Source organism: Larimichthys crocea, chromosome II (assembly GCF_000972845.2).
Source record: "Larimichthys crocea isolate SSNF chromosome II, L_crocea_2.0, whole genome shotgun sequence".
NCBI classification, from domain to species: Eukaryota; Metazoa; Chordata; class Actinopteri; family Sciaenidae; genus Larimichthys; species Larimichthys crocea.
This window is the reverse complement of record NC_040012.1, coordinates 13,194,530-13,212,405: the sequence shown is the minus strand read 5'-3', so window position 1 is coordinate 13,212,405 and position 17,876 is coordinate 13,194,530. Positions and strand designations below refer to the sequence as shown.

General features: G+C 39.6%; 2 protein-coding genes across 3 annotated transcripts; both read right to left on the bottom strand.

The window, feature by feature from the left end:
* Positions 1 to 198: 198 nt before the first annotated feature.
* On the bottom strand, positions 199 to 6,416 carry kdsr (3-ketodihydrosphingosine reductase). The gene is made up of 10 exons (XM_010729998.3): positions 5,676 to 6,416; positions 5,017 to 5,106; positions 4,723 to 4,779; positions 4,514 to 4,579; positions 4,328 to 4,423; positions 3,688 to 3,879; positions 3,324 to 3,407; positions 3,147 to 3,230; positions 2,942 to 3,043; positions 199 to 2,853 (listed from the first exon to the last, which is right to left on the bottom strand). The coding sequence occupies exons 1-10, from the start codon at positions 5,862 to 5,864 to the stop codon at positions 2,734 to 2,736; spliced, it is 1,080 nt and encodes a 359-aa protein (XP_010728300.1). The 5' UTR covers positions 5,865 to 6,416; the 3' UTR covers positions 199 to 2,733.
* A 1,865-nt stretch (positions 6,417 to 8,281) lies between these two features.
* vps4b (vacuolar protein sorting 4 homolog B) lies at positions 8,282 to 17,703 on the bottom strand. Of its 2 annotated transcripts, XM_010729999.3 has the most exons (13): positions 17,503 to 17,703; positions 15,037 to 15,148; positions 14,642 to 14,742; positions 13,084 to 13,195; positions 12,682 to 12,832; positions 12,493 to 12,551; positions 12,189 to 12,308; positions 11,468 to 11,624; positions 11,227 to 11,375; positions 10,432 to 10,513; positions 10,127 to 10,346; positions 9,891 to 10,031; positions 8,282 to 9,796 (listed from the first exon to the last, which is right to left on the bottom strand). In XM_010729999.3, exons 1-13 carry the CDS (start codon positions 17,521 to 17,523, stop codon positions 9,695 to 9,697), a joined length of 1,527 nt encoding a protein of 508 aa, XP_010728301.1. In that variant the 5' UTR covers positions 17,524 to 17,703; the 3' UTR covers positions 8,282 to 9,694. The 2 variants fall into 2 exon arrangements, with proteins under 2 accessions (XP_010728301.1, XP_010728302.1); XM_010730000.3 differs by lacking the exons at positions 14,642 to 14,742; positions 15,037 to 15,148; positions 17,503 to 17,703 and adding an exon at positions 13,993 to 14,267.
* Positions 17,704 to 17,876: the final 173 nt, after the last annotated feature.

The following is a 17,876-nucleotide window of genomic DNA, read 5'->3' as shown; positions in this document are numbered from 1 at the left end:
GCCCTGGAAAGCTCCTTCATGGAAGACTTAACTCTCATCTCCTCAAACAGAATACTTAAATCACTCCAGTCTCCCTGCAGCTCTATAAAGTAGAACATAACAGGAGAGAAATTGTTGTCACAAAGCATATCGGGGTCAATTTAAGAAGAAACAAACACCCAAAACTAAATGACAGACTAGAAGTTTGATTTTTTCGTCACAGGTATTTATTTAGTTTATCATGTAAGAAAATAAGACAAAGAAACGTTCCACTTCTCACATTTTCTTTCAATGGCACACAAGGTGAAGGTGTTAAGTTTTTTGGCAGAAAAAGTAATAAAAAGCAAAGAAAGGATAATGAAACAAGTGCGTTATGACTTTCATGTTCAATACTTAAAAACTCATTCAGTATCTGATGATGACACCGCTGAATAGGGGAAACTAGCGTGACTGTTACAGAATTCACATCTTGACTGTATGTTCAAACATACTGTAAGCATAGGCTTCATTTGCATAGCTTAAAAGGTTAAAACAAAACTGCTTTTATATGGGCTACATGTTCTATCAACTATGTGTTGCTACCTCAAGGTAAAAGAGAAATTCTGATGGCAATAAATATACAACAATGAAAAGCTTGAGTGCAGGACAGTATGCCTTTAACCAATATCAAATGAGAACATCATCCAACACGAGTCATCCATTCTCACTTTCATATCTTGGATCCCAGTAAGGCTTCTTTTTAATCATAGAAAGACAAAATACACACCAAAAAACAAAACAAAACAAAAAAAAACAGCTGGCATTTTACACAAAAAAGTATTAAAGATTAAGTTTTAAATGAACTGGTAAACAACATGTGGGTTAGGCCACATTGTTCTGTGGACGGGCCCATTCTTATAGCTTCATCAGTAGTCGCATCTTAAGGCTTAGAATGGGTCCCTACGCTGCTCCACAGCTTTAACGAACTAACTCTAAAGATCAACAGAGCAGCAACATCGAAATCAATCTCAAATAAATGAATTGCATCTACTGAAATTGTCTTAACACATTTTGGCATTTAAATATTGGTCTATTTAAAAATAATATTCCTGTGTTCTGATTTGTATGCTTTGTATTAAAGTACATTCTCCCCATTTGTGATGGACCAAAGGAAGACTTTCAACACTGTACTTTTAAATCCCACTGTATGCAAAACATAAAGAAATAAAGAAAGAAAGAAAGCATATGGAAAATAAGATTTTTTAAAGGCTTGACAGAAATCAGGAGGGAATCGATATTGAGGGAGCTACAAAGTCCCAACTGTGCATGACAGCAGAGGGGCAAGGATCACACTTCCGTGCTAGTCCCTCTACTATTTTGGCCTTTATGTAAAACAAATCTCTAGCGCCCCCACTAGACCTACAGGGACATGACTTGAACCAGCAAGTCTTGCCGTGCCCTGACTTGCACCACCCCAACAGATTATGGATCCTACTTGGATCTTGAAGGAGGGAGAGGCTGAATATGTGCACTGACACACATAACTGTACGTAAAAATGATACGATTCCCGTTCACACATTGAATGGAAAAGAGAAACATGCATTTAACTTGGTCAAATTCACAGGTGAGAAGTGAAATTACCTGTGCACGTCTTTCCCCGCCCCACCCACATTTTTAACCCATGAATGGCTTTGACCCATAGTACCTGCTTTCCAAATAAAATGGTAAGATGAGAAAATAATTTGGTGCTTTTATTCCCGAGACAATATAATCTAATGGCTTTTTTCTCCCCAGGGGTTGGCTCAGTCACAGTAAACACAGACACACATTCATTGCACTCAGTTCACCCAAAAATCTTTGCCCTGACAATGAGTCTAACTTTTTTTTTTTTAATTATTATTTTCTGGAAATTATGTTTTTGCATTAGTAAAATTTAAGAAACAATCAAAAACACCAAACACACACTCTCTCTCGCTCTCTGATATCAATGAAGAGGAGAGCTGTATCACATCTCAGTTCACACGCAGAGCACAAAAACAAAAATATCCCACAGCATAAGCAAAACGCTGAGGGTCACGACTGGTTTCACACACAGAGGTTATTCAGTCAAACAGGAAGGTGCTTCGCCTGCAAAGACTTGTGGTATGAAAAGTTGAAGAGGGAGGGCCTTATTTAGTGAAAACTGTAAAGTTCTTATAAAGGTGGGCCTACTTTTGAGATACATGAAACAATATGCAAAGCTGAAAGTCACTGTTCTGGTTTTCACTCTAGCCCCTGATGGGAAGGAGCCATATTTGGCACAACCGGTCAGACAGGCTATCTGTCACTTTTCCTCTATGAGAAAAACACACACACACACAAAAAAAAAACAGCACTGTGCGAGTGGAGACAGGGAGGCCTGATATCTGCAGTGTCAGTGGTTTAAAATCCTACCTACTTTAAGACCAGACTGTTGGATGTTTAGTCTGTCGTCATTCCCTTAAAGTGAGGCTGCTCCCGCAAACAAAAGCAGGGAGACACATTAAACTGAAAAGTCACTGGAATCCTCTGAGAGGAAAAATGAAAACAAACTATGAAGTCTATGAAGTGAGTTACATCACTGGACAAGCAAACAGTAAACATCTGCCACTTTCTTTCATCCCATCTGTTAAGGTGATATCAGTAATGCGCTCAAAGCTTGGCCTTTTTCTCACCTACGGTTGTGCACTAATACAGACTGGAGGAGGAGGGGTTAGGATGGGGGTGTGTGGAGAAGGAGGACAGGCATTGGGCTGTTACTCTGTCTTGTCAGCTGCTTTCGACTGCTCCCTTTGAATCATGCAGCGACGCACAATGCTGTCAAAACTACCCAGGTAGAAGAGGGCGATGGTCCGAAATAATCCCATGGTAACAATCTGTACAGAAAATAAAAGTGATGTTGGAATTTGCAGATTGCACAACAGTACTCCGGCCAATGTGATGATATTATGTAGACAGATTTACCTGCTGGAGACCTTCTGTGATGGAGGTGACGGGTGACATTCCACAGGTGAGGGCTGATAGCATGTAACCATCAGGTCCCACAGAGCTGTTAAAGTTCCCCTGCTACAGGAGTAAAGGAAATAACAGGCAGGTAGATTTACAATCGAGGTTTAAAACTAGACAAGAAGCATGGTGTGTTCAGTGGCAGGTGAACTAGATTTCTTACCACTGCATCCCGAACAATGATTTTGGCAACTTGGTCTGGTTGGCAAACTCCAGCGGTTTCAGAGATTAATTTGGTCTCTAGAGGCTGGTAGAGGAAAGAACAAAGAAGGACAAGGCTTTAAATAGGGAAGTGGATTGTGTAATTATGTTACTATCTTGTATTTAAAAAGGTGATTACCTTTGTTTTATTTTCTTCAGCCAATCCTGGAGTGTCAGTGTCAGGGGGGTAGGCCACAGTCACATAGATATTGTATGGCTTTATCTGGAGTAGAGAGACAACAACAGTCACTGAGCATCATCTCCTACCAGCTGACCTTGATGATAACGTTTAACACAAAAAGGTCTTCATAAAATAAACTATTAATAGCAGGCTAGGGACTTTCCACAAGCAACTCATTATCCTTCAACAGAGTGGTGGAAAAAACAATATGAGTATTCATTTAAGTAGAAGCATTGTAAAGTTGACTTAATGCAGCATGTTTGCTTGGTGTGCTGTGGAAATCTGTGCAAAAGGGTAATCAAGCCAAAGGCCAAAAACTCACCTCCATCTGCAGCGACTCTGCTAAGCCACGCAGGGCGAACTTGGATGGGGAGTATGCAGTGTATCCAAACAGGCCGATCTGGCCTGCTTGGGAGGACACAAACATGATACGGCCCATTCTTCGCTCCTTCATGGTGGTTATGACGGCCCGTGTCGGGTAAACGCTGCCCAGGTAGTTCACCTCCATCATTTTCTGATGGAAACAAGGCCGAGATTCATGCACGTTATAATGAGGTTGTCTACGGTGTAACACTGCATATCTCCCCAATATAATATTTGCTACTGGTTGTAATTTGCATTAAGTATTAGTTGAGTAAATACGTCTTTATCTTATCCGACAGTGACTAAATCATATAGAGCCAGACCAATTATGTGATCCTTGGGTGTAAATTGGTATATTTGTCTAGATTAAATAGATTCGTTTTTGTTAAGTAAATGGTTAAATTACATTAGTTTGATTGCTAAAAGGCAATTTCAATGGATTAATATTGCTTTCAATCTCACATCCCAAGAAAGATTCAGGAGAGTGGTTTAAGTATTGTTCCCATTATAACTTCAAATGTATGGTTTTACTTAAACTAATTTGAAACATAAACAAACAAGAACATGGCCACATCTTGGTTACACTCCCAGGTACGTACTTTAAAGCGGTCTACATCCATGTCCTCAAACTTTCCAGAAATTGAAGTTCCAGCACAGTTCACCAACATGTCAACAGGGCCCAGCTTCTCTTGAGCCTGCACAACAGGAAAAAGTCACTTCATTACTTCGACTGAATTATTAAAGGAATCTGAGATGTTTCACTGTTGCTAAGAGGGTAACATTACCTGTTTTATCACACTTTCCACCTGGCTATAATCACTGGAAACATCGACCGATATGCACAACACCACCTGAGGAAGGAAATCGGGTGTGACTTTATGCAAGGAAATGCATTTTTGCCATCAGTTGTTAAACCCTATACGAACATGTATACAGTCATAACAGGTCCTTTAAAAAAAAATCTTAAAGTAACATCTTTCATTGAAATAAGTACCTGCTTGTCATTGATGGCAAACTTCTCCACCTCTTTCTTTGCTTGAAGCAATTTAGCCTAAAGGAGAAAAGTGTTTAGTTAATCTTATGTAAGCACAAAATGCCAGAAAGCTCCACCTACAAACTAAACAAAAACAAGTCAAACACTCACATGCAGGCAAACAAATTTTACATAAAATAAACTACATTTTGCACATGGATGGAGTCCATCCTTAAATAGACAGGAAGCAAAATCCACCTCATGCTTGGGTTAGATAACAAAAGGAATGATTGGTTGAATGCAGTTTGTGCTGACCTCATCCCGGGCCACCAAAGTGATGAACGCTCCTTGTCTGTAGCACTCTATTGCAATGCACTTCCCAATCCCACTTGAGCCTCCTGTCACCTGAAAGAAAGGATGGAAGAACATTAATAAAAAAAAAGGTCAAACGTAGGGTAGTTGATCTGCAACTCGGGTAGAAACTGTACAAGTTACCAAAAATGTTATGCGACTTAATAAAAAAATAAAGACGTGAAAGTCAGTTCTGCTGTAATGAACTGAGTCAAAGCACTCTTAATTGATTGGTTGATAGTTGTGAATGAACCCTCTCTGCATCTGTTTCACCTAAACTCATTGTAGCCTTCATGCAGGTAGGATATATCATCATGCTGTAACGCGGTGTACCTTTAAAAACTGCTGACTGGGGTACGTTTTGACGTTAGCATTGGCTAATTAGCCGTGAGGTTATTTAACGCTGTCTGCCCCCCCGTGGGCGTGTCACTCCTTAAAACCGACGTCTTTAAATTATATATTTAAAAACATGTTGTTCTGTCTAAAAGTTATAACCAGTTGTAACGTCAACGCCAACGACGCGTACCATACGTTTATAACGTAACTAACAGCTAGCTGCGAAGCTACAGTCATGAGTAAGACGTTAGCGACCGTTACCAGTTAGCGAGTCAGTTAGCACTTACCACGACGTGGGACCCGTTCAGCTTCAAAGGTTTGGGACTAATAAGAGGCGATATCATGTATAACAGCAACACGAAGGCGACGATGAAGGCGGCGACTACGAGGAGCATTATGAATGGCAGAAGGAGCCACCAGGAGTTGATGAAAAGCCAATCCGTGACCGTTGAGCTCAACCCTTCTTCAGAGGACATGGGTGAAATCAGGCAATCAGTTAGCTTATTTGCTAACTAATAGCAGGCCAGCTTCTGGGCTCCGATAACAGAGCTACGAGGGAGGCGGTGGGCTTGAAAGGGAGAGGGTGGCGAAACACAGAGCTGGGAGGAGGAGTTGTTCGTCAGAGAGTCAAAAGGTGTGTGACGGCCAGGTTAAAGTACCACCGGTGGACTTTTGGCTCCCCCGTGACAAAGCGCAGTCTGCGTAAACCAAAACAAATCGAACTGTGCACTATAAACGGGCGGCCGCGTGGTGCACTTGGTACTTGTAGTTCTCTAGTCGAGAGCGTTCCTCTGGAATCCTAACGTCCGCTGGGTGTGCATGGACAGCAACTCCCACAATGCAACGCTCCGCTTCCTCGTTCGTCGTATCCGTTTCAAGTCAGCTACACTAACGCACGTACTGTAACATGGCACACTTTATACTGTCTGTGGTTCACACCCACCCAGCCAGCCAGCCAGCCGACAGGTATGAATGACACTGACACGCCCCACAACTCTGACACGTCTGCAGATTTTTAAAAACGACATGCTGCCTGCAAAACACTGAACATTAAACACACGTTAACACATCTGGACCCGTTTGTTTTTCTGTTTGCATAAAGGTCAAAGTTAGTGCTGTGAAAATATGTCACAAGTTTAATTTACTGCTAAGAAGGTGTCATTTGTCAGCTGCAACTGGGCATTTTAAATATCGAGTTTTAAAATTGAAGCAGCTGCATTACTGTAGTTAGAGCATCTGGAAAAAGGTCAAGTCAAGTCAACTTTATTATCAATACTGCTATATGTACAGGACATACAGATAATTGAAATTGCGTTTTCCTCTATCCCGGTGCAAACAGCACTAAACATGAAGTATAAAGTATATAAGTATATAAATACAAAACATAAGTGAAGATGTGGAAAAACAAATAAAAATATAAAATAAAAATATAGATATAAAAATATAGACAAGCTAAAAGACATCAGAGAATAGCAAAGACAGTGGTATGTCCGGAGATATAAATAGTATAAATATGGCAATATTGGAATGAACAGTATAAACAGAATTATCAATATAAATATAAATATGGCTTTATGGACAGATGGACAGTTCAGTGTTTGAGTGTCTTTTGAATGTTTCAGACAGTTTTTAACATTTATTTGTGCATTTATGTTTTATATGTGTTTAATTGCTTACTGTTAGGAGTTAAATTATTAATGTATTCATAGTTTGTTTGGATCAATTGGTGATTAAATACAATCTTAAATTCAAAGATTCTACTAAAATCATCTAATATTTATTTCAGCCTGATTGAGGTAGTTTTTAGTGTTTTTAAACGATTGTATGTGTGTGCTTAGTTTTTCTCAAAAACTGAATTTGACCACCACTGAAAACTTAGTTTTAAAGTTTAAAACATTAGCTATTTAAAGTTGTGTTCTCTTGAACCTTCATGTTTGTTGTAAATATTTGTCAAGTCTTGAATTCGTTAAACAAAAGTAAACAGCTTTTCTTGACGTAACTTTAACTTTAAAATCATATGCATTAGCGCCTACTTCACAATTTACAGTAAAATAAGAGATTATTTCAGTCAAAACCCAAAAGAAAGTGTTCATACTGTAGGAGCAAAGTAGCTTACAAGAAATGTAAAGACCATGCTTTACAGCAGTCGTTTAGCTTCTCTTAGTGCATAAAACATCCATTTTTGATCCTACAGGCTGTTAAACTCATTCTGAATTAATTCAAAATCATTTATAGCAGTGCCTCCTTGGCTCCTCAGATTTTTAAACTACATACCAGTAAAAAGTTAGAACCGGGGACATGCATTACTTTTAATTTCATTGACCACAACTCAGTAATTACAAATAACTCTGTTAGCTCATCAGACTTACCCTGCATCTGAATCAGGAACTTGTGTTAATACGGGGAATCGATCTCATCAATGAAGATGATCAGATCGAAGGCTTGCGCTCCCCTGCAAGGCTAATAAGATTCTTCAGTAATCTGTGGAGCAAAGAGATGTTTGAAAGAGAGAAATTACACGACGTGCAGCTGGCTTCAGTATATTTTATGCTTAACCCGTGATATGAATGACTTACTTTTTACTCTTCTCCCAGCCATTTGGAGTGAAGGTCAGACGAAGAATTGCAGAAGGCTGAATTATTTTGCCTCTGTGGCAACAGCTGACTGAGGTAATTTTAGGGTGCTTTATGTATTATGTATTGTATGTGCGCTTAGTTTTGCTCAAAAACAGAATTTTATTCTGGATCACCACTGAAAACTGAAAACATTGTGTTTAAAAGACAGTAAACATTGACTATCTTAACTTGTATAATCTTTTATTCTTGGAACCTACATTGTAAATATTTGTCAAGTCAATAACAAGTCTTGAATTTGTTAAACAAAAGTAAACAGCTTTTCTTGACGTAGCTATAACTTTTATTTACATTATGGAAATGAAAAACAGAAAATCGTATGCATGGTTGACCTCTTCACAAAGAAAAGGCTCGACAGGTGGCTATATGTATAGACATTTACAGTAAAATAAGAGATGTTCCCTATTGAAACTCAAGAGAGACATTTTTCACACTGTAGGAGCAAAAGAGTACAGTTGTATACAATCTCTAAAAGAGCTTACAAGAAATGTGCAAGTATTATACAATTGCCTTAGTTGTAGTGACAAAGCACTGGATATATGCAGTATGACCAATTTAGAAAATAAACCAATGATAAAAATTAAAAAAATAACTTTGCAGCTTTTCTAGAAGGCACATGGTGCACACTGCCACTTATGGCTACATAAAGTTCATGCTTGGAGATGCATTCCTATGTAGTAAAGTATACAAGAAGATGATCTCTCCACCTGAGACATCAGTGTCCATCTTCAACACTTCAGTCTAGTTATCAATCAAAACTCGCAATGTGACGTTATCTTAGTATAAGGCTTAAGTTTTTTGCAGCTTGTATTAAGGATATTCAGAAAAACCTGTTGATAGTAATGGAAAATATGTACAGTAGATTGTGAAAAACAAACCATGAGCTGAGTGAAAAGCAATAAAACGCTATTGAGTCCTTGAAAAATGGTCTGGCACCAATGGTGGTCCACCCTAATTGTTGGGTTTACTTCAAATGACAGAAAATGGTCAACGAATACAACTGTCATTTGTCAGTAACCTCATGAAACAATCCAACATTTCCACAGGGCCTAATGCAGCTCTCATCCTGAGTATATGTCTCTAAACATCCACCACCTCAACATGCTTCACTCCCCCAGACCAAGATTTATACATTCCACAAAGTACAGTATTCACTATAAAAATGCTAGTTTTTTCTTAATAAAAATAGATATGGGGGGTGGTATTTATTAGTCGTTTGAGTTGCTGACTAGAAATAAGGACACATGAGCAAGTCCTGACTTTAAATAAATTATCTTGATTTCAATAGTCTCATTTGCTTCTTGTTGTGTGTGCCTGCCATCATTTTCCTTAAGTTGCTTGGATGTTCTGCTCAGTAATACCTTTAGTCTTTAGTGCATAAGTTAAACAACCTTCTAAGTTCCCTATGTCGTACTGATTTTTTTTTTAATCAAGTCAGCTGCAGGTGGGAAGTTTTAAACTTCTTTGGACATTTGTGAATAGAAAATAAGTTTTCCACCCTTGGTGTGGTTATCAGATTGGAAAAACAAAGCAGTAACCTTGTCCATTTATGACGAACCACAAGGCCTGATGAGTGATTATGATGAGAGAGAGAGGAAAAAACAAAACAAGACAAGGACAGTAAAGAGAGACAATCACAATTCCTTTGGTTTGGCTTGGTTCACTCATCCCACCTAGCCTTCCTGTCCAAAGTCCTCTGTGAATTTTTTCAGCTTGTCCAGGTCTTGTTCATTGACTGTTGGCTTTGTGTTGGCCAAAGACCTCACCATGTCAGACTGAAAACACAGAAAACAGTGTTATGGTCATATGATCTTAAAGTGAGGGCCCTAATATGAATTTATAATACTGTGTAGTATTTTATATTCTTACCATGCATACTATTGGCTCCAGCAGCTTCTCCCCGGGGACTTCCATCCATGTCATTTCAACAGCATTGGGATCGCCAGGTGAGCAAGGAGTCAAGAGGTCATCTACAAGCATGTTGGGGTCATCTCTTGATGGACCTCGTACCTTATTTAATCATAAACAAGGAACAAAAGTGAAAATTAGTCAACTACAACACTGAGGGACAATACAGAGACAGACATTTTTTTAAAAAGACGTACCCGTTTGAAGTGGGTTGCTGACTGGACCTTTCGAACAGGCTGCATTAGAGCATCTCTGACAATGATGCTGATATCTGCTCCCGAGTATCCATCTGTCTTTTTGCCCAGGCTGGAAAAATCAGACTCTGTGAGGCTGTTGGGGGTCGAGCCCAGATGGAGCTTGAACATGAAGGAGCGGGCGTGCTCCTCAGGCAGCGGGATGTAGATCCTCTTTTCAAATCTGACAAAGTATTATTGGTGTTGAGTGAGTGCAGGTGAATGACAATAAAGTTATTAACGACATTCAACAAAGAAATAACCGTTACCGTCTCCTGATGGCTGAGTCTAGGGTCCATGGGATGTTTGTTGCCCCAAGTACCAGCACTCCCTCATTGTTATTACCCACACCTATGAAAAACAAACACACCTAAATACATAACATTTTAAACAATGACACTCTGCTGCGTTAACTGACACATAAAAGTCCCCGTAGCTTTTCTATAGAGCTGAGACCAAATGTTACATTTAAGGGGCAGCAGCCCTGATGCTGACACAAACCCAGTTATGCACACATAAGAAGTAAAGCTGCTGAACATGTAACGTAACTATAACAATGATAACAATGGATAAAAAGGTTATAATTGCAAATGACACTAATATAGTTTACTGCACCGAGTAATGGAATGCATTATGTTTTACAATGTTCATGATATTGGGTCCATAGATGTATTACATATGAAATGTAACTCTATTGTAGACATTATTCACTTAAACAGGGATGCAGTTGAATCATTTCTTTGAGCTAAAATAGTTATTAATAGAAGAAAGTAGCTGTAGCTGCACTTCTGGCCACACCTTATCAGTAATGTCATAGCAGGTGTTTTTCCCCCTCACATATTTGTTTATGTGACCAGAATCAGCATGCTGATAAAAGTTTCATTATTTTCAGCATCAGACTTTAAAGCACCGTACATCAGTCTGTTTAGTTGCTTCCCTTAGTGCATAAAACATCAATTTCACATCCAGATCACTTACAGCGGTGTTTCCTTGGCTCCCTCAGATTTTTAGAACTATTTTTATTTTATATTAATTTCATATATTTTTTAGTTCCCCAGACTTACCCTGCATCTGAACCAGGAACTCGGTCTTAATACGACGAGCAGCCTCACTCTCATTTTCACTTCTTGATCCGCAGAGGGAATCAATCTCATCAATGAAAATGATCGAAGGCTTGTGCTCCCTTGCAAGGCTAAAAAGATTCTTCACCAACCTGGGAAGCGAAAGAGAGGTTTTTCAGAAATTAAACAGCAACATGCTGCTGCTGATTTTGTGGATTACTGTTATGATTTGCACATGACTTACTTTTCACTCTCTCCCAGCCATTTGGAGACAAGGTCAGACGAGGAGATGGAGAAGAAGGTGGAGTTGTTTGCTTCTGTGGCAACAGCTTTCGCCAGATATGACTTTCCTGTACCTGGTGGTCCAAAGAGCAAGATCCCTCTCCATGGAGTTCTCTTCCCTGTCAGTCAAGCAAGACGGTAATTTAGTCCATGTTAAAGGAAAAGAGATTAAGGAAACGAGAATAAGGAAACAGGCTAAATTAAAATACTGGCAACAATTCTGCTTAAAATGCTCCATGACCACAGGGTGGAGGTGTGTTTGATTGTGCTGAGAAAAAAAAAAAAAAATTTAGAAAACATTTTATTTCCCTGTATGACAGGCATTCTGACTATCAGTGCTCCCTCTCAGTCATTCCCTATGTTACACAACAAGAGGTTCCTTCTGTCTCTCTCTCATACTAACAGTCTCAAACCAACAGAAACTTCTTGGTGTCACTATTTTGCAGTATTGGCTCAGTCGTAGAAGATTGGTACACGAAATAAACTATATTGAGCTTGTAAATTTAGGCTGCAGTGCCCCTTTTTATCCGCTAGCTGTCAGTGTTGCATATCGTTCCTTTAACGGCACCAAAAAACAATCATCTGCACTCTGACACAACTTTCGCCATTTAATACAGATGTTTAATTCTACCATTTAAGAGCAAAATAACGAGGTAGCCTTCCTAACGAATACGATTTAATACCTGTGAAAAGGTGGGGAAATTTGATTGGAAGAATAACAGCTTCTTTCAAAGCCTCCTTGGCTCCCTCTAAACCAGCAACGTCACTCCATTTGATGTTTGGTTTCTCCATAACAATTGCACCTGGGGAAAAAAAAAAAATAAATAAATAAAAATACTATGCATTACTGAGAAGTCTAAATAATGCCTTAATGTCATGCTACGTTATGTCAGATTTTATGTAACAAATTTACAAGAAATCAACAACTATTATGACCCAGTTCAGATAAAAAAAGGCCTAATATTCCCTTAAAGCGACATTACAAACCTGAGAGTTGATTTTGGAACTTCTTTTTCTCTGGATCTTCACCATCATCACTTTCATTCCTAGAAACACAAAAAACACAAATATAAAAACTCTATAAACTTTTGTCTACATATCTTCTACAAAACGTTATTAGATTTTCAAATATAACAAAAGGAACACTGATCCAGGTCACCCCGCCCATAAACATACCCTTTGTCATCAGACTGTGACTCTTTGACAGGCTTAGCGGGTGGAGCTTTCTCTTTCTTCTTTAGATACTCCTTCAGCTTCTCTGCTCTGTCCAAATATTCTGCACACTTTGCACGGATGCTCTGTCTGGCTTTGTCGCCCTGGGCTTCATCTGTCAAAAAAGAAGATACACAAAAAATTAATTCAGCATCGTCACCCTCCTCTTAACATTTCAGCATTAGTAACTGTGATTGGTACATGAAGAACAGAACAAAAAAAAATCACATCTAACACCTCTATTCAGCGATCTTGCCTTCACCACTGCTATGACAGATAATGAATTCATAACAAGCTACCAGCCATGTGAAGAAAGATCATCATCAGTCTATGGTTCCTGTTGTTACAAACAGACCATGAACTTACATTTCACCACATGAAGGAAGTATTGAACAGCAGCTTGGTACAGACGCAGAGCCTCCTCATAGTTCTGAGCTTTGTCCTCCTGAGCGGCCTTGCTGGCGAGATCGATGGCTTTCTAAGACGACAGAGACACAGAACGGAGTTAGTTACAGGTGAGGAACAATGTTTATGATTCAAGACATGACACATTTAAGCCAATTGACACAAATGTAACCACATAAAGTTTTGAAATTAACTGACTCAAAGTGATAAATACTTAAGTTAATATGTCAGTCACCTTTCATATGCGTGTACACACACACACTTAGTGTAATCTATAGGAAGGTCAGACTGAGTATTACACCTGTCTTGATGATGACATGACAGAGAGGTAGGAATGCCTAAACCTAAATTTAAATCACTTCCCTTTGTTTACCGTGCCTATAAAACACAACTAGAGCTTGTAACACAATCTGAACAGAACAATTTTGCTTTCCGTTTGAAGTGGATATTATTTTAGTTGCCAGATAAAAGTTAGCTCGCTGACAAAGTTAATCCCCATTAGCTGACTTATGAAACTAACGATAGCTACATGACATCAGCCACAGCTGCATATACCGTAACAACGGTTAACGTTGATATTTATAACCACAGGCTGGACACGGTGTCCCCCTTTGCTGATCTTTAGCTGCTCAACACAACTTGTTCACGTTAGCTACGTTAGCCTGCCATGCTAACTAGCAGCTAACGTCACGTTGTTTGTAGTTATGAGAGTTTATACCGAACTCCACCCAACAAAACCAGACCAGACGGATCGAGTGTTAACAACTGCAACACTTCCTCAGTTTAGTCTCCGTCGTGGACAACTTTGTGAGCGTATTTGGTGAAGTTATCCGCGTTAGCCTCCTCTCTGGGTTCGGTCCCTCAACTTACCTGTAAATTGTTGTTGGTAGCCATAACGGCTGATCACCCGTCCGATAATCGAAGTGAATATAACGCCGCCGCCGAGTAATCACTTTCTTTTTTCTTTTTTAAAGACACTGCGTTGTGGTTTAACCTCGCAGGTGGAGTTTTAAGTCGACGGTCGATGTTTTTTCGGAGGCTTGTTTTCGTTTGGCGGATCGCTCCCGAAGAGCCGAGGAGGGAACTTCCGCGTTAACAGTCGATACTCGCGTGCACGGAATGTGATGACGTCAAGACGCAGCCCCGCGACCGTCCTGCGTCTCTACGTCTATTTTAGATCTATGAGGTAAACACTGTTGGGACTGTGTTTGTGTCAAATTTAATACCTCAGTCTAATTATACTATGGTGATGTCTTTAGTTTGTATCTTTAGCTCGTACCTCTTTATGTGCCGTGTATAAGTTTACCAAAATAAAACACTAGCAGACTATAAATGAACTATTAATATAGTCCTTCTTAATCTTCTTGACATCCTTCAAAACATGTTGACATCTATCATCTCTTGGGCACTTGAATTAAGTTTAAAGAGTCATCTTACAGCATGTGACCAAATGACATTACTGTTACAATAAAATAATATCTATCTATGTAATGATAATGTATTGAATTTATGTGGCAACCTCTTTATTCGTTAGGTACTGCTGTAGTTCTTCCACCCTGTCCAGGTACTGTTTACATTGATCTCTGATCTTCTGGTTGCCACCTTTACCCTGAGGTTCACCTGATGGGAAGGGAAGGAGAACATTCATTCATTATCACTTTGTAATGTTTTTGATTTTCATTATGGACCTTTTATAAATAAATCTATTCCAAGAAGTTATGAGGATGGCACAACTTAAATTCAGTACATACACACACAAAGAAAAACATCAATAGTAGTAATTTCACTTGTAGATGCTAACAGTCAGTGGCATGACGCCCATCTATAGAGCATTAAGAAAATGTCTCAGTTATTGTTGGTGTGGTGTTTTAGCCTGACATTAGATGCATTTCTTTTACACCCAAGGTGACGCACGTTTAACAATGTGTAGAAAATACTTGACAGCATGTTGATAGGAGCGGATGGCCTCCTCATAGTTCCCATCTCGGTCTTCCTGTGAGGCCTTCTGTGCTATAGCAATAGCTTTCTGAAAGAGCAGGAAATTAATTAATATTTCATATCTTATGGTTCTATTGAAATCACTAGATGACAGAATCTGTAAAGGAACCTTAAGCTCACATCACATCACACCAATGTTGGTATACTAATGGTTAGATTATAAATAGGTCATTATTTCTTTCTAAAGCTAGTGCTGAAAAGATAAATTGACTCACTGAGCTGATTAACAAAAAACTAATTAATTCCACTTTTGGTAATCCAATATTTTTAGTCGTCATTTACTGTGTAATAACAGACCTGTTTAACAACATTTCTTGTACTTGTCATTGCAGCAAAAGTGCATGTGTAATTAATAACATGAATTATGGCGAAGTGTACAAGCAAGTAATTCCAGTAAGCCCACACAGTTTGAAGAGGAAAGGTGAGAGTACAGTCCCCTGCGGTGCTCCCGTACTGCTTACCACCCGATCAGACACACAACCCATCAGCCTCACAAACTGTGGTCTGTCCATCAGGTAGTCAGTTACCCGGGAGATTGTGGAGGTATCCACCTGCATCACATGGCGTTTCTCCCTCAGCAGTGTAGGCTGGATTGTGTTGAAGGCACTGGAGAAATCAAAGAACATCATCCTCACAGTGTTGCCAGCTCTATCCAGGTGAGAGAGGGCCTGCTGAAACAGGTAGATGATCGTGTCCTCAACACCAACTGAGGGACGGTAGGCAAACTGCAGCGGGTCTAGGGAGGTGGTCACCTGAGGTCTCAGATATTCCAAAACCAGTCTCTCCAGGACTTTCATGACATGAGACCTCAAGGAAACTGGTCTGTAGTCATTAAGCACAGCTGGGTGCGACTTCTTGGGTACCGGAACAAGGCAGGATGTCTTCCACAGCACTGGAACCTTCTCCTGCATCAGACCCAGGTTGAATAGGTGCTGTAGAACCCTGCATAGTGGTCCGGACTCTGGGGCTGATACCAAGGCTTCAGCTTTGTTCCAGCATAGTCTTTCCAGCTGTATCCACTAGCTGCTGCAAACAGTTAGGTGGGTGGGGTTCATTGCCTCTGTCCAGGTTTACCTCATTCTGACTCCCCCTCACCTTGAATCCAGTGGTCCTCATTCCTGACCACACATCCCTCACGTTGTTTTCCTGGAGCTTTCGCTCCAGCTTCTCCCGATATGCTTCTGTGCCTTCCCTTCCTTTAAAGTGTTATTGATTGCACTTGTGATTTTTGTGCTGTGAAATGCCAAAATGTCTCCTGTGAAGAAGGTCTGTCCCACAAATTTGCTCATGGATGCATGCATTATCTGTAATAACTTCATAGAGCAGGGGTGTTTAAAGTCTGAGACTGCAGGCCTCCCCTTAAACAAAGCTTGGAAAAAGATGCCACCCACGCCCCCTGTTAGTTTAATTGCTTATTTTTGCTCAATGCCTGGATGCCAACGGGATCATGATTATGTTCTTTGAACCCACAGACACTCAGCAATTGAGCTAAGATGGCCTAGTATTGCTGTTTGACTTCAGACTACATCAAAGGCACCTTTTAGTTTCTTACTTAAGGAAAGTGAAAAAAACTCTTTATTTTAAAACTCAATATATCTCTTTAACCAGATCATAAACATTTAGGCTATTCTACGTGATCTCCTAACTAATAAAATATAATATATAATAACATATTTTAAACTTCCATTCACTGAGCCTCCCTTGACACCGATTGGAGCCCCCCATGGAGAGGCAAACCTTTGCTATGGAGTTAAGTAATAAATGATAGTCAGTTCAAGTCATTTTTTATATGACAAAATGATTTAAGTGTCTAAACAGTAATGAATGAGTAATAAATTATTATATGGTATTATATTTTCTGTATTAAAACAAAGTAAGAGCAAACACTATAACTCTAAGTGAAACAAAGTAGCAGATGGTCTATGTGTCCACCTGATCTGTGAGCACCCACCTATTTCAGCACTTTAAGGGTACCTGATTTGCCATCATGGATGCAAATACATTACGTAACCCTCTCAGATCACAGACAGTATATTGTGTCTGATCACATTTCCTGCTTAAAACATTTAATTAACTGTGAGTGAATCCGTTCACAGGCTGACACTGAATGTGTGAACTTGATGTGAATCGCTATCTTTGGTCAGTGATGAAGTCTGGCACAAATGGTTCTGCATTCAAACTAGGAACTGCTTATTAAAACACGGGAAGTAGTTTAGATTTAGCACACAATACCCTGAGAAAAACCGAATCAAACTTTGTCAGACTGAAACCTGTCAGATTATACAGACAATAACACTCGGTAGGTTTTTTCCCAGCTCCCAGTTATACATTCATTCCACTCCACAGACAAATATGAATATCACAGATTATTATCCATCCTACCTGTAGATTTGTTGGCTCCATATGGAGTCCTGTGGGAAATTCAAAACCACAACAAAGTCTATCCGTGGTGATCCCTGTCCGGTCTGTTTCGTTTTACCAGTCGAGCGTCCCAGCACAACAAGTTCCTGTTTGCTTGTCACTCCCTCAGCACTGACACACACGCTCCGAGGAAAGCGGTCTGCCCAGTCTGAGGAATGACAACGACGCCGGGGCACAGAAACCCTCCTGCCAGTGAGTCACAACACTTCATTGTTGTCGTGCAAGTTTCAAATGAGACAGAAGTTTTAGAAATAAAATAAAAAACAACTTTCATTTAGTTTTTTGATGATGTGGGCAACAAAGTAAGTACAATACAACGGAGAGGAGTCGTTTTA

Coding starts and splice junctions, on each gene's coding strand:
- kdsr (XM_010729998.3), bottom strand. CDS start 5,864: ATGTCCTCTGAAGAAGGGTTGAGCTCAACGGTCACGGATTGGCTTTTC. Junction 5,107..5,675: donor TGAACGGGTCCCACGTCGTG/GTAAGTGCTAAC, acceptor CCTTTCTTTCAG/GTGACAGGAGGCTCAAGTGG. Junction 3,880..4,327: donor TGGATGTAGACCGCTTTAAA/GTACGTACCTGG, acceptor TGTTTCCATCAG/AAAATGATGGAGGTGAACTA.
- vps4b (XM_010729999.3), bottom strand. CDS start 17,523: ATGGAGCCAACAAATCTACAG. Junction 12,552..12,681: donor TCACAGTCTGATGACAAAGG/GTATGTTTATGG, acceptor TTGTGTTTCTAG/GAATGAAAGTGATGATGGTG. Junction 11,625..12,188: donor ATTTCCCCACCTTTTCACAG/GTATTAAATCGT, acceptor CTTGACTGACAG/GGAAGAGAACTCCATGGAGA.